This window comes from Nannospalax galili, unplaced genomic scaffold (genome assembly GCF_000622305.1).
Source record: "Nannospalax galili isolate Female #2095 unplaced genomic scaffold, S.galili_v1.0 scaffold1081, whole genome shotgun sequence".
In the NCBI taxonomy this organism is placed as follows: Eukaryota; Metazoa; Chordata; class Mammalia; order Rodentia; family Spalacidae; genus Nannospalax; species Nannospalax galili.
The window spans coordinates 244,603-263,963 of record NW_008345251.1 but is presented as its reverse complement, the minus strand read 5'-3'; the positions used below and the strand labels follow the sequence as shown (position 1 = coordinate 263,963).

General features: G+C 39.8%; 1 protein-coding gene across 2 annotated transcripts in view; it reads right to left on the bottom strand.

Moving 5' to 3' along the window:
- The window catches only part of Plod2 (procollagen-lysine,2-oxoglutarate 5-dioxygenase 2), a 100,247-nt gene that overhangs the window by 25,057 nt on the left and 55,829 nt on the right, over positions 1–19,361 (bottom strand). For both annotated transcript variants that reach the window (XM_008841437.3, XM_029567521.1), the window contains exons 4-7: positions 8,854–9,017; positions 4,235–4,347; positions 2,376–2,439; positions 1,230–1,327 (exon numbers count right to left, since the gene is read on the bottom strand). In XM_008841437.3, the coding sequence (XP_008839659.1) occupies positions 1,230–1,327; positions 2,376–2,439; positions 4,235–4,347; positions 8,854–9,017 (439 nt within the window). The remainder of the gene's footprint in view (positions 1–1,229; positions 1,328–2,375; positions 2,440–4,234; positions 4,348–8,853; positions 9,018–19,361) is intronic.

The window sequence follows — 19,361 nt, the reverse complement described above, 5'->3', positions numbered from 1 at the left end:
ATTTAATAAAAATAAATAAATAAATAATTTAATAATTAAATAAAAATTAATATTTATTTTATGTGTCAGTCTACTATACTAGATTGCCCCTACATGAATACAAAAATAAGCAATGATTTAAAAGGGTAGAGCACAAAAGGGTCTAATTTTTTGTTTTCAGGATTAAAATTGATTTTGTAACTTTGCACTTTTTACCCTTTGTTTTGTGAGTCATTAAGATTTTGGGAAACATTCCTTGTGAAGGGAGATGTCCTCAGGTTTGCCACCCTCCGCAGAGGTCCTCTACCCTCTACCATCACCCTGTGGCATCTGTTTTCTTCACTAAAAACTACAGACATTTCTGCTGGCACCTCTAGAAGGTGCAGAAAGCTGTTTGTGGGGTTGCGCTGCTCTGGGCACTCCTGGCTCCCAGGTGCTAGAACTTTCCCCAATCCTCTTTCACAATACCAAACACTTCCAAATATGACATCATTTTCATTGGCAAAGAAACTTTTCCAACCAAGTTCTCTTCTCTCTCTTCCTCAATCTCTTTCTCTCTTCCTCTCCCTCTTTTTCTCTCTGACTAGCTGTATTCAAGGTCACAGTATCCAAGCACTGTTATTTTTAGGCATAGAATTAAGGTCTTTTTTTTTAAATCATAAATCAATTTAGTTACCAAAACTATGTCCTTTCAAGTGCAAAACAGGTGATTTGATCATCAATTATTGTTTTTAATGTCTCTGAACAATTAGGGAAATATTGCTTGCTCTCCAGTCAAGTGGCTGTCAAAGTGTTACTAAATAAAGTACTAAGGCAAAATCCTATAGATAGAAGGAAAGGTCACCATCCTACTGAGATGAAACCCTCGGGTTGATGATTTTGGGGTTTTTTTTGTCTTCTTTTTTTTAAAGTCTTTTTGAGACACAGTCTCCCCACAGCCCCACTGTCCTGGAACTCACTATGTAGACCAGGCTGGCCTTGAACTCGGAGATCCACCTGCCTCTGCCTCCTGAGAGCAGGGATTAAAGGTGTGCGCCACTATGCTCAGCTAGGTTGGTGAATTTTAAACCAGATGCTACATCTCATGAAAAGATGCCAATAAACTGTTCACACCAAAGTTATTCAAGAATGTTTTACAGATGATGACCTTTTCTTATTGCTCCACAGTCCATCTCTGAGTTAAAAAGTAAAAAAAAAAAAAAAAAAAAAAAAAAAAAAAAAAGAGTATCTTAAAGGTTGTGGCTACTCACTTTGGTGGGTCCATTTCCATTAATTGCTACTGGTAGTGTTTCATAAAATGTATTCTTGACTCTGGTTTTTCCATTTTCAAACTTTAAAACAACTTCATCTGGGTTAAAGAGAAAACAAGTTGTAGTGACTTCAAACATATGTGGGTCTGTGGATTTCCCAGATACATAGCCACATTTTACAAGACACAGAAGCCTTCCCTCTCCAAGTCAGTATGCAACAAAACTGAAGGACAGTAGGGACCAACACAGGGACTGATCTGAATCAAATGCTTGGGCACTAAGTCAGTGGTCAGGGGGGACAGAAGCAGCTTTGCAATGCTGACCTGAGCCCTTGGTGACTGTGGTACCCGCCAACTTCCAAACTCGTTTTGGTTAGATTCAGCCCAGCCTTATAAAGAGAGCAACGTGCACATGGGTAGACACAAGGCCCACAAAAGCAAGGCTTTCACAAGGGACTGCCCATCTGGACTAAACACTAAGCCTCCTGTGACAGTTCAGAAAGGCGTGGGGCACGGTTATGTTCAAGGTTCCCGTCTTCAAGATCTGAACACAGCAACCTGTACGCCCCCCATCCCATCAGGCTCACTGTGCACTGCACTGATGAACTACATGTACTGACTACAGCATGTCTGAATTTTTAAAATACTAACACATTCACAGATCGAGGTAATTTAATTTGGGGGATTCTGACTAGTTACACTAACGTATTTCACTGACAGGTTTCTCTAAGGAAATAACACATGTGAGTGTACTCACAAGCATGTACGTGCACACACTCACTTTTCCACAATCCACACAAGTGGGTGTCATCAGTGACCATTCAGCTGAGTGAAAGGGACAACCCTAAAACTCCCAGGTAACTCACCACCCAAAGAATTTACACAGCCGTGTGTCATAATGACATGCAATTAACTCCTAACTTCCCACCCAATTATAAGTGACCCAAGGCCACAACTTAACTTTTTCACTAGGGAAAGGATTTGACTAAAGGATATGGAAGCACACAGTTGAGCGCATCGTGTTTCATGGTCTATAACATTTTAAAGGTTGCAGCCTGAGTCACGCCCCAAAATGGATATGACAGGAAAAACTAAGCTGAAGATGGGAGCTCACTGTGCACGGGGCACAGCAGCAGTCAGCGCGCACCTACGGCGCCATTCAGGGCCTGGAAAATTTTGCATTTGTGATCCAACGTGATGTTAAAGGCTTCCTGAAACACAAGAAAAAAAGTAACACTGAAAATGGCAACAAAACCATCAAACAACATAGTGGTATTAATGTACGGTGTTCTTTGCAGGAATTTACACCTTAAAACACAATACTTCAGTGTTTAATGAAAGCATTTTGATATCTAAGACAGACACCACTGTGGGTACAAATCACTGTGGAATACTCACACCAACCCTGAATTCCTAATGATAGCACACATGTACACCCCCCCCACACACACCAAACTTGTGTTCCTAGTGACGGCACACATTCACTCAGACCTTGTTTCCCTGGTGACAGCACACATACACTCACTCAAACTTTGTGTCTCTGGTGATAGCGCACATACACTCAGATCTTGTTTACCTGCTGATGGCATACACAAACACAAATCAATAAATAGTACAGTTGCATCTTCAGTATACAAAACATGAAACATTATTTTCTATTATTTAAATATGATTTTCTGCAGTTACAGTTTACTTTTCTCCAAATTCACACTTAAATCAGTCTCTGGAACTTGCGCTCCAAAGCCTGTGGCAGACTAAATTATAACAAAACTCTGGTTTTCAGTATGGCTCACACATTTGAAAAGGATAAAATGTCCTTCATATGTTATGTATTGTATAGTCACATAATAATGCTCTTGTCGCAGAAAAGTGAAAGAGTAAAAAATTTAAAAAAAAGTAAGCCGAGCGTGGTTGTGCATGCCTTTAATCTCAGCACTTGGGAGGCAGAGGCAGGCAGACCTCTCTGAGTTCGAGGCCTGCCTGGTCTCCATAGTGAATCCGGGACCGCTGGGGCTACAGGGAGACCCTGTCTCAAAAAGACCAATAATAATAATAATAATAATAATAATAATAATAATAATAATAAAATGTAAAAGAATTTTGTGAGCCTTCCAGAAAGACCTAAAGAGGGCGAGATGCACCAATGGCTCATTATTTTCACTATTCTGACTTTTAGCTACCCAGACTATGACAGTAATGGCTGGAGCACCAGCAGTCATTCTGTCTAAGGAGGGCACATGAAAATACCAGCTCCAGGCTAAGTGCAGAGCAGCAAAGGGCACTCTCGCTTGGTGGCAGCTCAGCGCTGCTGTCGTGCTGAGCACCGAGCCATCTCTCCACCCATAGTACGTTTTCAATCCCTACGAATAATCTATGATGAAAACAATCAGTGACATAACATTTCCCAATGATTTATATCACTGTCTTTAAAAAACAACTTCCTCATCACTGTTCTCTAAAGCCAAATCCCATCTGCTCCCACCTCTTTTCTTACTTGAATGAGAGGAAAATAAATACACATATAAAACCAGCACACTGTGTAAAAATGCCTTGTCTGATGTTGCCTCTGATTTCCCGGCTCCGAAGTTACTGACTACACTCGCTGTGGTACTGAAAACGCCTGAGGAGTGCTTTGGGTAGGCGTGCATGCTGGCCAGGGGCCGGCGCCCTGGTTCCTACTAAGTGGCTTTGATGTATGTCTCAACTACAGAAAAGAACAGGATCTTACATGTACTTTTCCCCTGACCACCCAAGTTTGGCAAAGGTTCTGACGTGGCCACCGAGAGGCTCAGAGACACATTTAGACAGTGCTGACGCCCGAGCCGGAGAGAGCAATGTCACCTGCTCCTTGGTGTCTTTCACTCACTTGAAATACCTGAAATGTGACGTTCAGCTTTCAACCGGATCATCACCAAAATCCTGTGTTTCTGACCTCCCGCAGTAGAAAATATAGAGATCAAAGCAAACCAAAACAGTAAAACAAAGAAACCACAGGCCATTCCTTACCCTCTTTGCTGGGTCAATGTAGATTTTAGTGTAAAAGAGCTGGTCATCATCATTGTCCTGCAGATTCCACTGCTGGACTATTCGGTTGATGTAGGGTGCGTAGCCAATGAACCCTGCGACACACAGAATCGTGGACCAGGTCAGCGCCACTGAGCAGCTGACAAAGTCCAGACGTTGAAGTCTAATCCATAGGCTTGCATTCACAGCTCTCCATGAAAGCAGTTTGAATTATCAAGTGCCCCTGTCTGACCACCGTGTGTGTGTGTGTGTGTGTGTGTGTGTGTGTGTGTGTGCTTGTGTGTATGCGTGTATCACATATAAGCTAACTGGCAGGCTGTTAATACCAACTAAAAGTACAAAATAACCAAAGATGCTTTTAAACAATACCTAAAGCTAAGTGACACACCAGGCTAACTTTTCCAAGGCTACAGAGGAAAGGCTTACTAAGAAAGGAATAGTGTAAGACAGAATTTTCCCTCTGCCCTTCTGAAATGGTCCTCTTGGAACCACTGCAAAGGAGTCACTGTTTCCGAAAGCAGGAAATCTATCCTGCACTGCCAGAGACGCTAATGCACTCAAGGGAATGCGGGTTGTCACCGACTACAAAAATCCTCAAGAAATTTTCTATCTTGGACATCTGGGGCACTTTTTCCATTATTTGAACCAGTCTTATTGTGCCTGCCAAACCATTTTCTGGCCATTTTGTATGTCATTGTCTGGAAAGAGGAAGTCTAAAACTGGAGTGTTCCCCTTGGCCTTCCAGCCTACGCAATGGCTCTGCCAACGGTGCCTGTCTATAAAAGACAAAGACAGCAGGATCATTTTACCCATCTCGCCCTGAGTTTCAAACATGCAGCCAGCTGCTCTGATTCACCGACAGACAATACTCGTCGCACACAGGCACAGTGAACTACTGTGAAATCAAACCTAATGTTTTTCCCGCGACATGAACACTTCCTCATAGGAATAAAAGAATTAAAAGAAATAGGTTGAGAAGCATGTGGTTTCCTAGAGAAAATACAACTAAACCAACCACTGTCACTCAATCTTGGTCGGGCGTGGTGGCGCACGCCTTTAATCCCAACACTTGGGAGGTAGAGGCAGGGGAATCTCTGTGAGTTCGAGGACAGCCTGGTCTACACAGTGAGTTCCAGGACAGCTGGGGCTACAGGGAGACCCTGTCTCAAAAAGACAAAACAAAGGTCCTTAAGCATTAAAAAAAAAAAACAAAAAAAAAACAATTATTTTCTTAGGATCTATTCATTTTTATTTTATGTGTATGTGTGTGTGCCTGCTTGTCTGTCTGAGCACCCCATGGAGGCCAGAAGAGGACATCAGATCTCCCTGGAGCTGGAGTTACAGGTAACTGTGAGCTACCCAATGTGGGTGCTAGGAACAACCCCAGGTTCTCTGCAAGAGCAGTAAGCACTCTTAATGACTGAGCCTAACAATACCTCTTTAATTTCTATGAATAATTTATGTTGAAAAAAATTAGTAACATGTCCTAATGTTATATTACTGACTTCTAAAAAAACTATCATTCTTCAAAATCCAAATATTTTTAAGTAAATGAAATTATATTCATATGCATTCACAGTATACAATTTACACTTTTTATTAAACTGCTTTTAAGGCTAATGCTTTTTACTAAGTCATAACTCATGTTCCTTAAATATCTCTTCACATATCTGCCTTGAAATGACACACACTTGGACTGCATATACTTATGTGTTTTCTGCATTCTTGTTAATAATCCTGACCATAGGTGGAAGCTTAGTGCTTTGATATCCTAGTAGTCTCTGCATTAAAACACTGACAACTGCACTTACTTGCTAATAATATCTGTCATTTCCACAGTCCTGTGAGTGTCTCTGAAATTCAGTCACCTTAGGAGCTGTATCACTGTATCACTGTCTAGATAAACTTCTACAACAGGATTTCTTGTGCATTCCAATTTCAAGGAAAATTATTTAAATGCAAAATAAAACCGAATCCTAAGTTCCACAGCTATATATTTCCTTTAAAATTACCTTTTCAAAACTACCTAGAATATGGATGCTCCCTATATTGTGACTGGGGGCCTGATGGTTCAGAGCTTGGGGCAGGGGAGCAGCACCAGACCGGGAGCAGAGTCCCAGGTGGCAGCTAGCTTGGGGGCAGGACAGTGAGGACACCAGAACTAATACAGCAAATCCACTGAGTGAATACAGGAGTGACATCCTGATGAGGCAAGAAGGTTGGGAAGAAGCACCAAGGTCAAGAGGTTCCAAAGGCACAGACATTGTCTATGGGGACAGAGAGAAAAAGGAGCTGAGCAGTGCAAGCAGACGCCTGAGCTGACTTCCGAAGCCCTAAGGCATGACTGTGGGGTGCACTGTTAAAATAAAGCACAGGTGGAAATGATGAACTTCAGACACCACACACACCTGCTGACACCTCAAACAGCACTGATGGAACTGTCTGAAAAGCATCTGCTACACACACAGACCACTACAAAAATCTATTTTCCCACGTGGCTTGCAAGTGACCCTAACATTTCTGTAGCATGCTGCAATATAAATTATATTGGTAAACTCTAGGAGGCAGGAGGAGGCCCTCAGCTTTCTCAGATTCAAGCATGTCATGTCAAGGGTTCTCCAAAACCTCATCCTGTGCCAGGTGTCACCTCTGGCTCTGAAATGGGAAGAGTGAAAATCATCAAGCAGCTAAGTGTATAGGAAACACTGTTTCTTTGAATAGCTAGAAGGTAAACTATTTCCAAAATAGGACTACTGTGCATCATGAAACCTAAAAATACCTGCAGCAGAATGAGGAAGACTGAAGCTCATGGATGGACTCTCATCTCCAGTTCCGTATCTTTGCTAGCTCTCACACTCAGGCTGTGCCAGGCATCTGTTAGAGGCTATACTGCCTGATTTGATGGTGTTTTGGTATTTATTTGTAATTCCTGATTTGATGATGGCTTGCTATCTTTTTTTTTTTGGTTTTTTTTTTGATTAATTTATTTTTATTTTATGTGTATGAGTGTTATGCTTGCACAACGTGTAAGGGCACCCGTGTCATGCAGTGTTCACAGAGGTCAGAAGAGGGCAACAGATCCCCTGGAACTGGAGTTACAGGCAGTTTAGTTAGTCACCATGTGGGTGCTGGGATTCAAACCCCATTCTTCTGCAAGAACAGCCAGTGCTCTTAACTGCAGAGCCAGCTCTCCAGCCCCATCTTGCTATCTATTTGTAATGCCCAATTTGATATTTTGCTATTTACTGTAATGCCTGACTTGATGGTGTTTTACTATCTATATGTAATGCCTGATTTGATATTTTACTATTTGCTGTAATACCTGATTTGATGATGTCTTGCTATCTGTTTGTAATACCTGATTTGATGATGTCTTGCTATCTGTTTGAAATGCCTGATTTGATGGTGTTTTGCTATGTATTTGCTGCATCTACCTGCTACTTGTTTTTTAATTTTGGTTTTACATGCTATATAAACGCACTCATTTTATACTCAAAGTACAGTATCGTAGCTGATGTTCCAGACACCCAGAACATATGTCCTTCATCCTATTTGGTTAGGCCTTCTGCCTAAGGGAAGCATATTCTACAGTCATAATATGTCCAAAGTAAATTTAACTTTATCTCTAATGGATGGTATATGATTGTTATTTAATCTGTGGTAGTTCACATAGAAAATATAACACTTCAGTACTACTTAGTACTATTCAGATAATCACTATTTAAATTTTTGGGCACAAATAAAATGAATCAAAAAAAATTTTAAAGGGAGGTGTTGGACAGACGGTTTGGCACCTCGTCCAGGTATCCCAATATTCTCTCTACATTAAACCACTGACAGTTGCACTTACTGGCTAATAATATCTGTCATTTCCACAGAACTGTGAGTCTCTCTGAAATTCTGTCACCTTAGAAGCTATATCACTGTCTAGAAAAACTTTTACAACAGGATTTCTTGTGCATGCCATTTTCAGGGAAAATTATTAAATGTAAACTAAAATCTAATCCTAAATTCCACAGCTCTACATTTCCTTTAAAATTCCCTTTTCAAGGAATTTTCAGTTCCCAGCATCCACATGGTAGCTGACAAACATTCATCTCTGCAGTTCCAGAGGATCTGATTCCCTCTTCTGGCTCTATGGGCACTGCATGTATGTGGTGCATACACACATGCAAGAAATATTCACACACATAAAATAAAAATAAAACAAAAAATTTTGGTCACAATATAAATCATTAAGTTCAATATATTTGAAAAAATGATCACATTAATAAATGGCCTTTTTAAATTATGTGATTCTAGATTGAAAATGAACTTTTTCAAAGTAAACTTTGAATTAAGCTCTATGTCCTGTGCCCCAAACTCAGTGAACTGTATCAGGAGCCCTGGCTTCACGTTTGTAACATCAGCACTGACCAGACACATGGGCAAACTCAGGAAATGCTTTGTCAGTTATTAACCATGCTCTGGGTTTTTAGAATATTTCATAGGAAGATAATAGCGCTTCCAACTTCCCATCTAAAGTTAGCACATACTTCCTAAACCAGTTGTTTCCTCAATATTTCTAACATACTCTGATTTTCTGGCAGCTTCTTACCTACCTCCTGAATTCAGGTATCGCTTCCCAATATGCACAATGGGGTATCTGTCTGCCAGCCGCTTATCTGGCCACAGAATGCCATCTGCTGCAAAGACGACTTTGTGGTTTGACTTTTGGAACTTCTTTAGAACTTCCTCTGGGCCGCCAGCTAATACAACATCAAAACTGTTTAATGAAAGAAAAAACATGTTTTAAAATATTTGTCTCAGAATTAAGGCACATAAACCAAGAAAAAGGCCCTAATGAAAAATCAAAATTTAGAATCCAACACAGCATTGAAACCATCCATTCAGTGAGCACATTAAACAACATTTAAATTAATTTAAAATTCAGATTTTGTGAACTATATTCAATCTTAGTTTTACTGTACATTAGGAAGTGAAATACAATTACAAGATATTTTTCTTCGTAATAGACAATATTTTTTAGATAATGACTTACCTCCAAAATAAAAGTTCTGAATCAGTGTGGAAATGTTACAATTTACTTACTTTAGCATATAAATTAATGACACTGACATAAACATCTATAAACGTTTTTATTTCAACACTCTAATATTTCAGTTATATTTTTACTAATTCATTATTTCTGAAAAACTGATATCTTTGACAAATATTTTCATCAATATATACTTAATGATTTATTATGTAATATGCAATCTTAAAATGTGTTTGGACAAATTCATCCTTTTAAAGTTCAATAAATTTGAAACAAGGTAAAAATTAGCTATAATTGAAGGTCTGCAGTTGTGCTGAATTTTTATGGACTTTATTTTTCAGATATAAGTCATAGGACCACAACTTAACGGAAAAGTAATTGCAAAAGTCACTGTCAGAAATGTGTCCTCTCTGCAAAGCTCAGCTTATTACAACTTCAGATTCATCTGTATTTGTTTTCCTGACAGTATACTACAGTGCCAAATGCTGTAAGTTGAGGCTGATCTTGGTGAGCAACATGGCTCCCCAGCCTTGAGGACTGCGAAGGGGCTCCCCAGCCTTGAGGACTGCGAAGGGGCTCCCCAGCCTTGAGGACTGCGAAGGGGCTCCCCAGCCTTGAGGACTGTGAAGGTCTCCCTTCTCTATCTGCTTCCTAGGAGGACTGGGAAAACGTGTCCAGGAGGCAAAATGGCCGCTCCGTCTGCCTTTTCTAACTGTTCCTGAAGGACCTGGTTACTGTGCAGAGTTGACAGTTGTGAATAAGGTAAGATTTAGTAATTTGAAGTTTCTTATGAATTGTTTTATCACAATAAAACACATTATTGCTTATCTTTCTGCTGCTAAAAGAACGCCAACAGAAAATTTAAAACTACGTTAGCAAAAATAATGTAGGTTTATGCACTCCATGCAGGCTAGTGCAGAGGTGCTGACTGCCTGACTCCCACATCTCACCTTTACTTTAATAATGGCACCTCTCAAGTATAAACACAGGTGGGGCGCAGCTCCATGCACTGTTTGCCTAACATGCAGAGACCATCGTTTTGATCCATGGCATGGCCAAAAAAGTTGCAGGAGCAATTTTAGGGAGTGAACTTTTTTGTCTTTGAAACTCTAGTAAAAAATGTAGGCATAGACTACATTTTTCCAACTACTGAACCAATGGCTTGTAAGGGAGGAGTTATGGTAATGTTCAGTTTGTAATGAAGCATTTTATTAAAAAATGCATTAATTTTAAAATACAATTATTTTGCGAGGAGTGGTGGTACCCCACCTTTAATCCCAGCACTCCGGGCAGAGGCAGGCAGATTGTGAGATGGAGGCCAGCCTGGTCTGCATAGTGATTTCCAGGCTGGGGCTAGGGAGACCTTGTCAAAAGAATAATAAAATTGAATTTAAAAATACAAAAAAAATACAATTATTTAAGGTAGATTGAGAAGATTATTTTCATACACTTCAAGTAAGAATATTACTTTGAATAAAAATGAAGCAGGGCCTCATGTAGGCTGGCCCCAAACTCCTGATCCTCCAGCCTCCACCTTACGAGTGCTGGCATTACTGACAGGTGTCCCCTGCACCCACAAATAAGCTGAGGCTGGTGAAGGTTTTCACATTTCATTGTAGCAGAGGTGTCAGTCCTGTGTTTAAGTTCCTCGCAAAATAAGTTCTTTGAACCTATTTAAAACTTCCAAAAAGGCAAGAAAGTTTTTCTACTTAAAATTATTTGAGCTACAAATATTCAAATAGTCAATTTTTTTTCAAAAAATGAATGCAAAAAGGTTGTAAAATAATTCTTAAGGGAGCTCAGCCCTTTTTAAAATGAAGAATAAAATGAAACTTTCCATAATTTAACTATGGTAAATATTTCCAAGTCCTGCAAAAACCGTAAGATTCCACCAGATGTGTCAGGGTTCTGTCTCCAACAGGTCATTGAGACTTTTATGAGTGTTTGTCCTTCTGTGCTGTTTCTGTGGTACCTTCAATCACAGTCACCAAGACTGCATGAAAATCTGCTATTCAGCCTGGGTTAGTCTTTCCTCAGGACAAATCCCATCAAAAGCTACCAGATCTAGATTCCAGCTACATCTGCTTTATTCAGCATTCAACCCCTCTCAGTAGATGAAAGTGTCCTGGACTGAGTCACAAACCCTACAGGCCACATAACCCCCTCCCCACGAGCCCTCTCCAGTTCAGATGCTCTGAAATTTCCCTGGAAGTATGAGCAGTTTCTAGCTCTGGCCTACCGCAGGAGCTGGCAAATATTTACACCGGCCTCTTAGAGAAAACAGTTTGGAATTTGAAGGCCACAAGCTCTCTGTCAAATGACTCAGTACTGCCAGGCTGGTACGAAAGCAGTCACAGACAACAGGTAAACAAAGGTGCGTGGCTGAGTCCCAGGACAATGAATGCTTGGCCATATTAGGCAGTGGATGAGCCAAGTATGAATTCCAGGCCTATAGAATAAAGTCTAAATGGATCAGGATCATGTTAAAAACCTCCACTAACTATCCTGTTCTGAAACCAAACTGAATTCTATCATGTGATCATGTCTGTCCTCATAATGATCATCGCTTAGCAGTGTTCACAGTGTGGCCTCCTTCTAAGGCCATTTCCAGCACCACCTCATCCAGACACCAAAACTGCAGAAAAACATCATTTTCTTCCTCTTGACTCTCACAGCTTTTCTGCTGCCTGTCCACCCAGATGTTTTATTTCCTGCACCTCATGCTAAAATCCCTACCTTACGCTGGACTCTGTTTCCTTCTCCCCCTTCATCATCTGTAAAACCTCTTAGCTGTGGATTTTGAAGATACTCATATTTGTTGAACAAATGAGTGAATCAACGATGACATAGTCTATCTCAACAAGAAGTAAAAGCTATGGGGTGGTCAGGAAACAAAGAACAGAAGTCTCCTCTAGCCTGTTTTCCCTCCCAAATCCTCTCTAGCCTGTTTTCATTCCTCACCATGTGAATGCTAAAGGAATCGGTACAGTCATCTGCACTACAAGCAGTCAGTGGCCAGAAGCTGGATAAAGTCCAATGATGCTGGGACACAGAAGCAGCACCACAAATGATAATTCTGCAGCTTCTCCCATCTCCCCCTCAAATGCACGCTTGTATTTCCAGAGACCTAACTCCACAAAACAATAATATGGAGCCTTCAAGTTCCATAGTAGAGCCCCCACACACACACACTTGCACATACACACTTGCATATACATGTGTGTGGGCATACATCTGCACATATACATACATGCATGGGTACACATGTATGCACACATTTATACATAGCCCTGCACACATCTTTGTACATATACCCATATACATACACTTGCACATACAGATTTTCACACACTTGAACATACACATGTATGCACACACTTGTATGTACAGAGGCACATACACATTTATACATAGCCCTGCACACATCTTTGTACATATACCCATATACACACACTTGCACATACACATGTATGCACACACTTGTATGTACATAGGCACATACATTTGCAAGTACACACATACACATACACATGCACGCACACACTGACACATACATATATGCACACATTTGCACATACACACATACATGCACACATACACATATATGACACACAGACATATACACACTTTAACAAGTTGAAAATGCTCACACAGGTGACACTGCAGAGTAAAAAAAGAAACTGATCATAAAAAGTTTAGGATTTTTCAAAAGAGGAAAAGAGGTAGCTGATTAAGGACGCACCATTTTAAAGGTCAAATATTACTTGGTGACTATTGTTCCAATAGCATGTAATTTCACTTGCAAGGTATGCAATCACTACTGAGGCTGAGTAGAGACGTCAGTGAAGCCCTGCCCAGATGGAGCTCACCTCCTGCAGACCCCTTCCAGAGGGGCCTATATGCACAGGAGGAGCCAGGAAAAGACCTGTACAGGTCATGATCATCTAAATCCTGGTTTGTTCTTTTAATTTATAAAATGACAAGATGAATTAAATGAAAATTTCTGTCTAGTCCTAAAATGATAATTAAGTTTATCTCTGAATATAAGAACCTTCAAATCTGACGAATATTTAATACAAAATAAATATTCATTCACTCATAAAGAAATAAGAAATCTTTCAAAACCCTTATATGTTACATATATATGAAACTGTTAAGAGAAAAAATATGACTGTTCATGAAAGAAGAGCAAAACTGAAGTAGACAATTTTGTTTAGGAATACACATCCATGCACACACATACACGCACACACACGCAACAGTTTCAGTAATCACACATGAGCATGCCTGGTGAGGACCACCTGCTGACAAGCACCTGGATGCACAGCATGATGTTGAGCATCGGCTTTCCCTCACTGTCACATGCCTGCCACTGTACTCACTAGAACCGAACCATCAAATGCTAACGAGAGCATCTGAACAATGTGAAAAATGGAAAGTTGCCCGTTTGCTACTTAATTTATAAACATATTTATACTGCTCCAGACGAAGCTCAAGGCAGTGCAATATGTTTAAGGATAGCTAGTAATTTCAATCTTGAATAAAGAATGAATGAAACAGTATGAAAACAAGGGCCCATGATATGTTTTGGCTTTGTTCCTACTAATTTAACAAGTACTGTCCATCCCTAATGACAAGGTTCTTTGTGTCTTCACACTTGAGCTGTCACTACCGCCAGAGAGGAGACATCACCAAATAAGCCTATTTGCCAGTTAAAATTACAGACATTATATTTGAAAAGCTTTGCTTTCAGGATACTTTATCTATCCCCTGTATAAATCCTGCAAGATAATTTAAAAGGCAGGTATACTACATATGTAATCTTAATTAGAAGTATAAATGTTTATTTCATAAAATATATCTAAGATAGGATCTTGTCATCTTCAGAATAATACATATAATTATTCTTTAAAAATAATGAAGTCAGAGAACGGTATGTTTAAAAATCATCAGCAAAGTGATACTTAAAAATTTTTCTAAAAAAATAAAAATATATATAATAATAAAAAACATGATTTTTCACATTTTCTTTGTGTTGCTTGCATATGTGGGGGCTAGATGTCAACCTCAAGTGTCCTTCCTCAGATGCTGTCTACCCTGGTTTTTAGGGTCTCTCACTGGCCTGGAACTTGCTGGGCTGGCTATGGTGGCTGGGCAGGGAGCAGCAGGTTCTGCCTGGTTCTGCGTCTCCTGCTCTATGAGTACAGGCATGTGCTACCATACCTGGCATTTTTACGTGCATTCTCCAGATGGAACTCCAATCCTCATGCATACATGGAAAGCACTTTTATTAAAGGCTGAAGTACCTCCCTGGCCCAGTTTTTTACAATTTTCTAAAAGTAAAATATTTCTAAAGAAAAGTATGCGAACATTCAACAACTGTTTAGTTTTGTCCTCCCCTGCTGACCATGTATGTGCTTATTTTTGTGGTGTGTGTCTGTGTGTGTGTGTCTGTGTGTGTGTCTGTGTCTGTGTCTGTGTCTGTGTGTGTAAAACAGGTATTTTTCCACATTAGGTTTGTTTGGGGCTCTCGGCCTTGCTTGTAGAATTACTGTGGTAATAAATGACAGTTCCTTGAAGGAGAGGTCTGTTTCTGTCTCTCTTTCTATAGCACTAAGATCAGCACCTGGATCATGTAGCATGCTCAACACAAGCATGCTCAATGCAAAATGAAAAACTTATTCACTGATCTCACACTTTCTGTACAAAAGGGCTCAGTAAGAAGACATAAGGCATACGGCTCCTTAACAGACCAGCAAGCAGAAGCAACAGCATCCGACCCAGTTCCCAGTAAAATTCAAAATGTCAGGTCATGAGATTCAAAAGTTTGGATGTTTCCTGGCCTTCAGAATTCATTTTAATTCTCTAAATGAAAAAGAAAACAATCTCAAAAAATACTTTCAAAGTATTATACTCTTGCAAAGTCAGCTGCTCCTCTCAATGCAATTTGCTATGGCCCAGTATTTATTGATTCCCTGCCATCGTGCCCTGCAAATATATAAATGAGGCCCAGTTGCCAGCTTCACTCTGTGACACACACTTCACTCTGTGACTATACTACAGTGATAAGGGGCACTGGGGAACCACAATGATTAGATTGCTCTCCAATTATAGCCACTGTTTACACATCAGGGACCAACCTTACAGAACACAGCCACCTAGAAAACCACTGAAATGGGCTGGGGACCTAGCTCAGACCAGAACCCTTGTCTGACATGTTGGATGCCAAGATGTTTCAAACCAGCACACAAACACACAGAAGACAACAGAAAGGCCGAAATAATGACTTGACTTTCTAGTCACTTTAGTTATGTACGCACATTCATGTGTTTATCAACTTTTGTAGAGTAGCACCTAATATTATCCTAATTTCTTTTAGTTTAGTCTTTCTTGCTGCTAGTTTTAGTTTAGCTCAAAGTCATAACCATATTTAAGCACAGACATCAATAAATAAGGTAGCTATACATATATACATACATATATGTAAATGCTTTCATAAAGAAAAATTCCTCTTTTTTTTTTTTTTTTGGTTTTTTTGAAACAGGGTCTCCCTGTAGCCCCAGCTGTCCTGGAACTCACAAAGTAGACCAGGCTGGCCTCAAACTCACAGAGATCCACCTGCCTCTGCCTCCCAAGCACTGGGACTAAAGGCATGCACCACCACACCCAGCTAAAATAACCTCTTTATAGAAGTCAAATAATCGCCAGCAAACATATCTTGAAACATGTCATATGCTGGAATCTTCCAAAAGGAATGCAGCTGATTTCCAGTTAACTGAGGTTCATCCTCTGCTGCCTGCCAATGTCTGTACGTCTGCCCTGTTCCAAATGCAAATAACTGCACCAGCTTTAGCTCTAACTAGTTTTCTTCTAAATTATTTTATTAAGTCTAAATGTAAAGACTATAAGGAAAGCTAATATTTTTGTTAAATGACTATCTGATATCCCAAAATTTGGTAGAATGATTCTAACCATATGTCTCCTTTAGGGTCTGGGAAGTCACTGCTTTCCACTGTGTTCTGTATAGCCTACTGAGAGTAGATGAGGGTATTCAGTATGTACCAAGGTACTTCCAAGGAACACAACCACTTGCTATGTTCTTAAAAAAAGCATGATACCCAAAAAGCAAAACTACACTATCACAGAATAATTAAGTTCAATCATGTGTCTTCAATGTAAGTTAAGAAAAAGAAATACATGTCATAATATTACTCTAAGTAATAAGTATCTTTTCATAAAACTCAAAATACCAAGGCACATTATGAAATGAATTATCTTCATAAGGGAACCTGCTACTATTGCTAACTACTTCCCAAGGCAGTCGCCTTTAGGGGCAATGTCCTATATTAAGGCACCTTCAAAATGCCCTTTATCTTCAGCTGAACTTTATGATACAAGCTGAGCATGCCCAGAGGTGTTCCTATGTTCCACTTTAACCTTTCAATCATGTGCTCCATGCCCTTAAGCTAAGCAAGTCCCCAAATGTGTCGACTACTTTTCCTTCTCAAACTATGTCTCTAATAGAGCTGAGAACATTCAGCAAAGTACTCCATGGCCTGTGCAGGGAAGTGCTGGGGCCTGACATGCTCAAAGAGGGAATTTGGAACTGATCCCCCTGCTTTCTCCACTGATTCACCTCTTGGCACATTTGTTTCTGTTTTGCACCCATCAACATGTGAACTGCTCAGAGCTGAAGAAATGGTTCAGTGGTCAAGAGCAGTAGCTGCTCTTGCAGAGAACTCAGGCTCAGTTCCCAGGACCCACATGGTGGCTAACAACCTCCTGTAGTTCCAGTTTTAGGGGATCCAACACCCTCTTCTGGCCTCTATGGGTACTGCACGCAAATGCATGCATACAAAACACTCATACACATAAAAATAAAAACAAAATAAAAAAATTACAGATGTGAACCCCTGTGCTTGGTGGCACTAATTAGTTAAAATGTCTGTCCTCTAAATCGTCATTAGCTTCCTGCAAAAGAACTTATGCGCTCTGTCTTTAAATCCTCCCATGGTCGCCATACTCACCAATGGCTGCTCTAATCAAGAGAAGATCAACAAGACTCAGAAGCTGTATTAATTGGAAAGAAACAGACACATGCATTCTGAAAAGCCAGCTTCAGTTTTTAAAAAATAACTTGTCAAATATTATTTTTCTCTAAATTAGATATGATAAATCTACCTCTACAGAGAGTATTCTGTAATTTCAAATGATCCTCCACAGGTCAGTTCAGATTATTTTATATTATTATTGTATGGCAGCAAGATTATCAAATTGTTTCTAAATTAATTGACGAAGCCCTATGGAAGAGGGCTCACAGGGTCATTATAAGGAAATAGAAAGGCTCTGAAATTGAATAGTAATGACTGCACAGCTCTAGATTTTACACAGAACAATGTGAATTACATAAATTACATCTCAATAAAGTCATTTTTATAAATGGTTTACCTAAGTCATGCACATCTTTTACACAGTAGGGATCTACCCTTCATAATACTAATATTATAAGTGGATTTTAATTTTAAAATATATCAGAACTAGGAGTTTGCTTGCTTTATTAAAATCAGTGAGTTCCAAATCTAGGCCTCTGACAGGGGTAAGTTTCCTTAGGAGATAAGCAATTCTGTGACAGAAGTAGGAAACTTTATTTCAAGTAATTTACAAAAAGCCTTATTTATTTCTCCTGGGTCCTTCATTACCCACAATTTTTAGCTATATTTATCACAATTCATCCAATATTTTTTCAACAGGGTGTTGTCCTAAAAAATAAGAGGTGTAAAAAAGCTCAAAGTGGTACCGTTAGCTGATTAGCTGTGTCCTCTCTCCCCTGCCAGTTGTTACTCCCTGAGGCCCCCACCCCCAGCTGTACCAAGCCTAGATACAGGCTAAAGGGAGCAAATAGAGAAGACGTGGCTTGAGCCTATTTCTAAAACTGCCCCCTTTTTTGCCAAGCTTGGTCTTAATATAACCCAAATGAGTCAGTGCAGCCTACCGGCGGCTGTGGGTGTCTCATAGTACCCCTCTTCTAGTCAGAAACAACCAGACCCCTCACATTACCAACTCGCCAAGATCAAATTTTAGGATGGAAGGAAAAGGCAGGTAGGATGGGAGGTAAGAACAGAGAAAAACAGCTTCTCGACACTCTGAGGCTCGGGATCTAAAATCACCAGCTCGCATATGGTTGCTTTCACAAGGATAATCTGCCTCAGATTCAATGTGCTTGTGTTAAATTTAAGCTCCATGATTTCGATAAGAGAAGTCCATGGCGGTTTTTTAACCAACATATTCAATATTTGATTTAGACATTATAATGAGCTTTGTTTTTTTGGGGGGGGGGATTTGTCTTACATCCCCCTATTTGTCTCTTAGAACTCTACATATTATACAGAAAGTTCCCAGTGCACAAGCTATTCCACACCTGCCAGATGATACTTCATAGACAGAAAAGGTGTACACAAGAATAGAATGCTTTTGTTTTGAAGACACCAGAAAATTCTAGCCATCAAAGTTGTGTTAGAATCTATCACTTCTATTTCCATTTCAAAACTCGTGCCATCCTTACACTTCTGCATAAGAACAGCTACTCTTACTTTTCTCTGCAAATGATTTGTCTTTGGTTTGGAAATTGAAGGATTTAAGATGACTTTCCTAGATCAATGATGAAAATTCAACATGATTTAAAATGAGTGATCAGCACCAACAATATAAACATGAAAAAGGGTTGGAGAGATGGCTCAGCAGTTAAGAGCACTGTCTGCTCCTGCAGAGGACCTAGGTTCGATTCTCAGCACCCACATGGCAGCTAACAACCATCCGTAACTCCAGTTCCAGAGAGTGACCTCAAAGAGCATGGCATGATACTGATGCACTTACATACATGCAGGAAATATACTCATACACATAAAACAAAATGATAAAAAATTATCTTTAAAATGAAAAAGGAGATACAGAGAATAAGACACAGTGGCAACTTGATGTTTTCCAAAAATGAAAGGAATTAAGGAAAAATACTAGATATTTCAAATTAGTTAGAAGACTAAAGCAGTATACAAAAATGGTATTTATGGACTA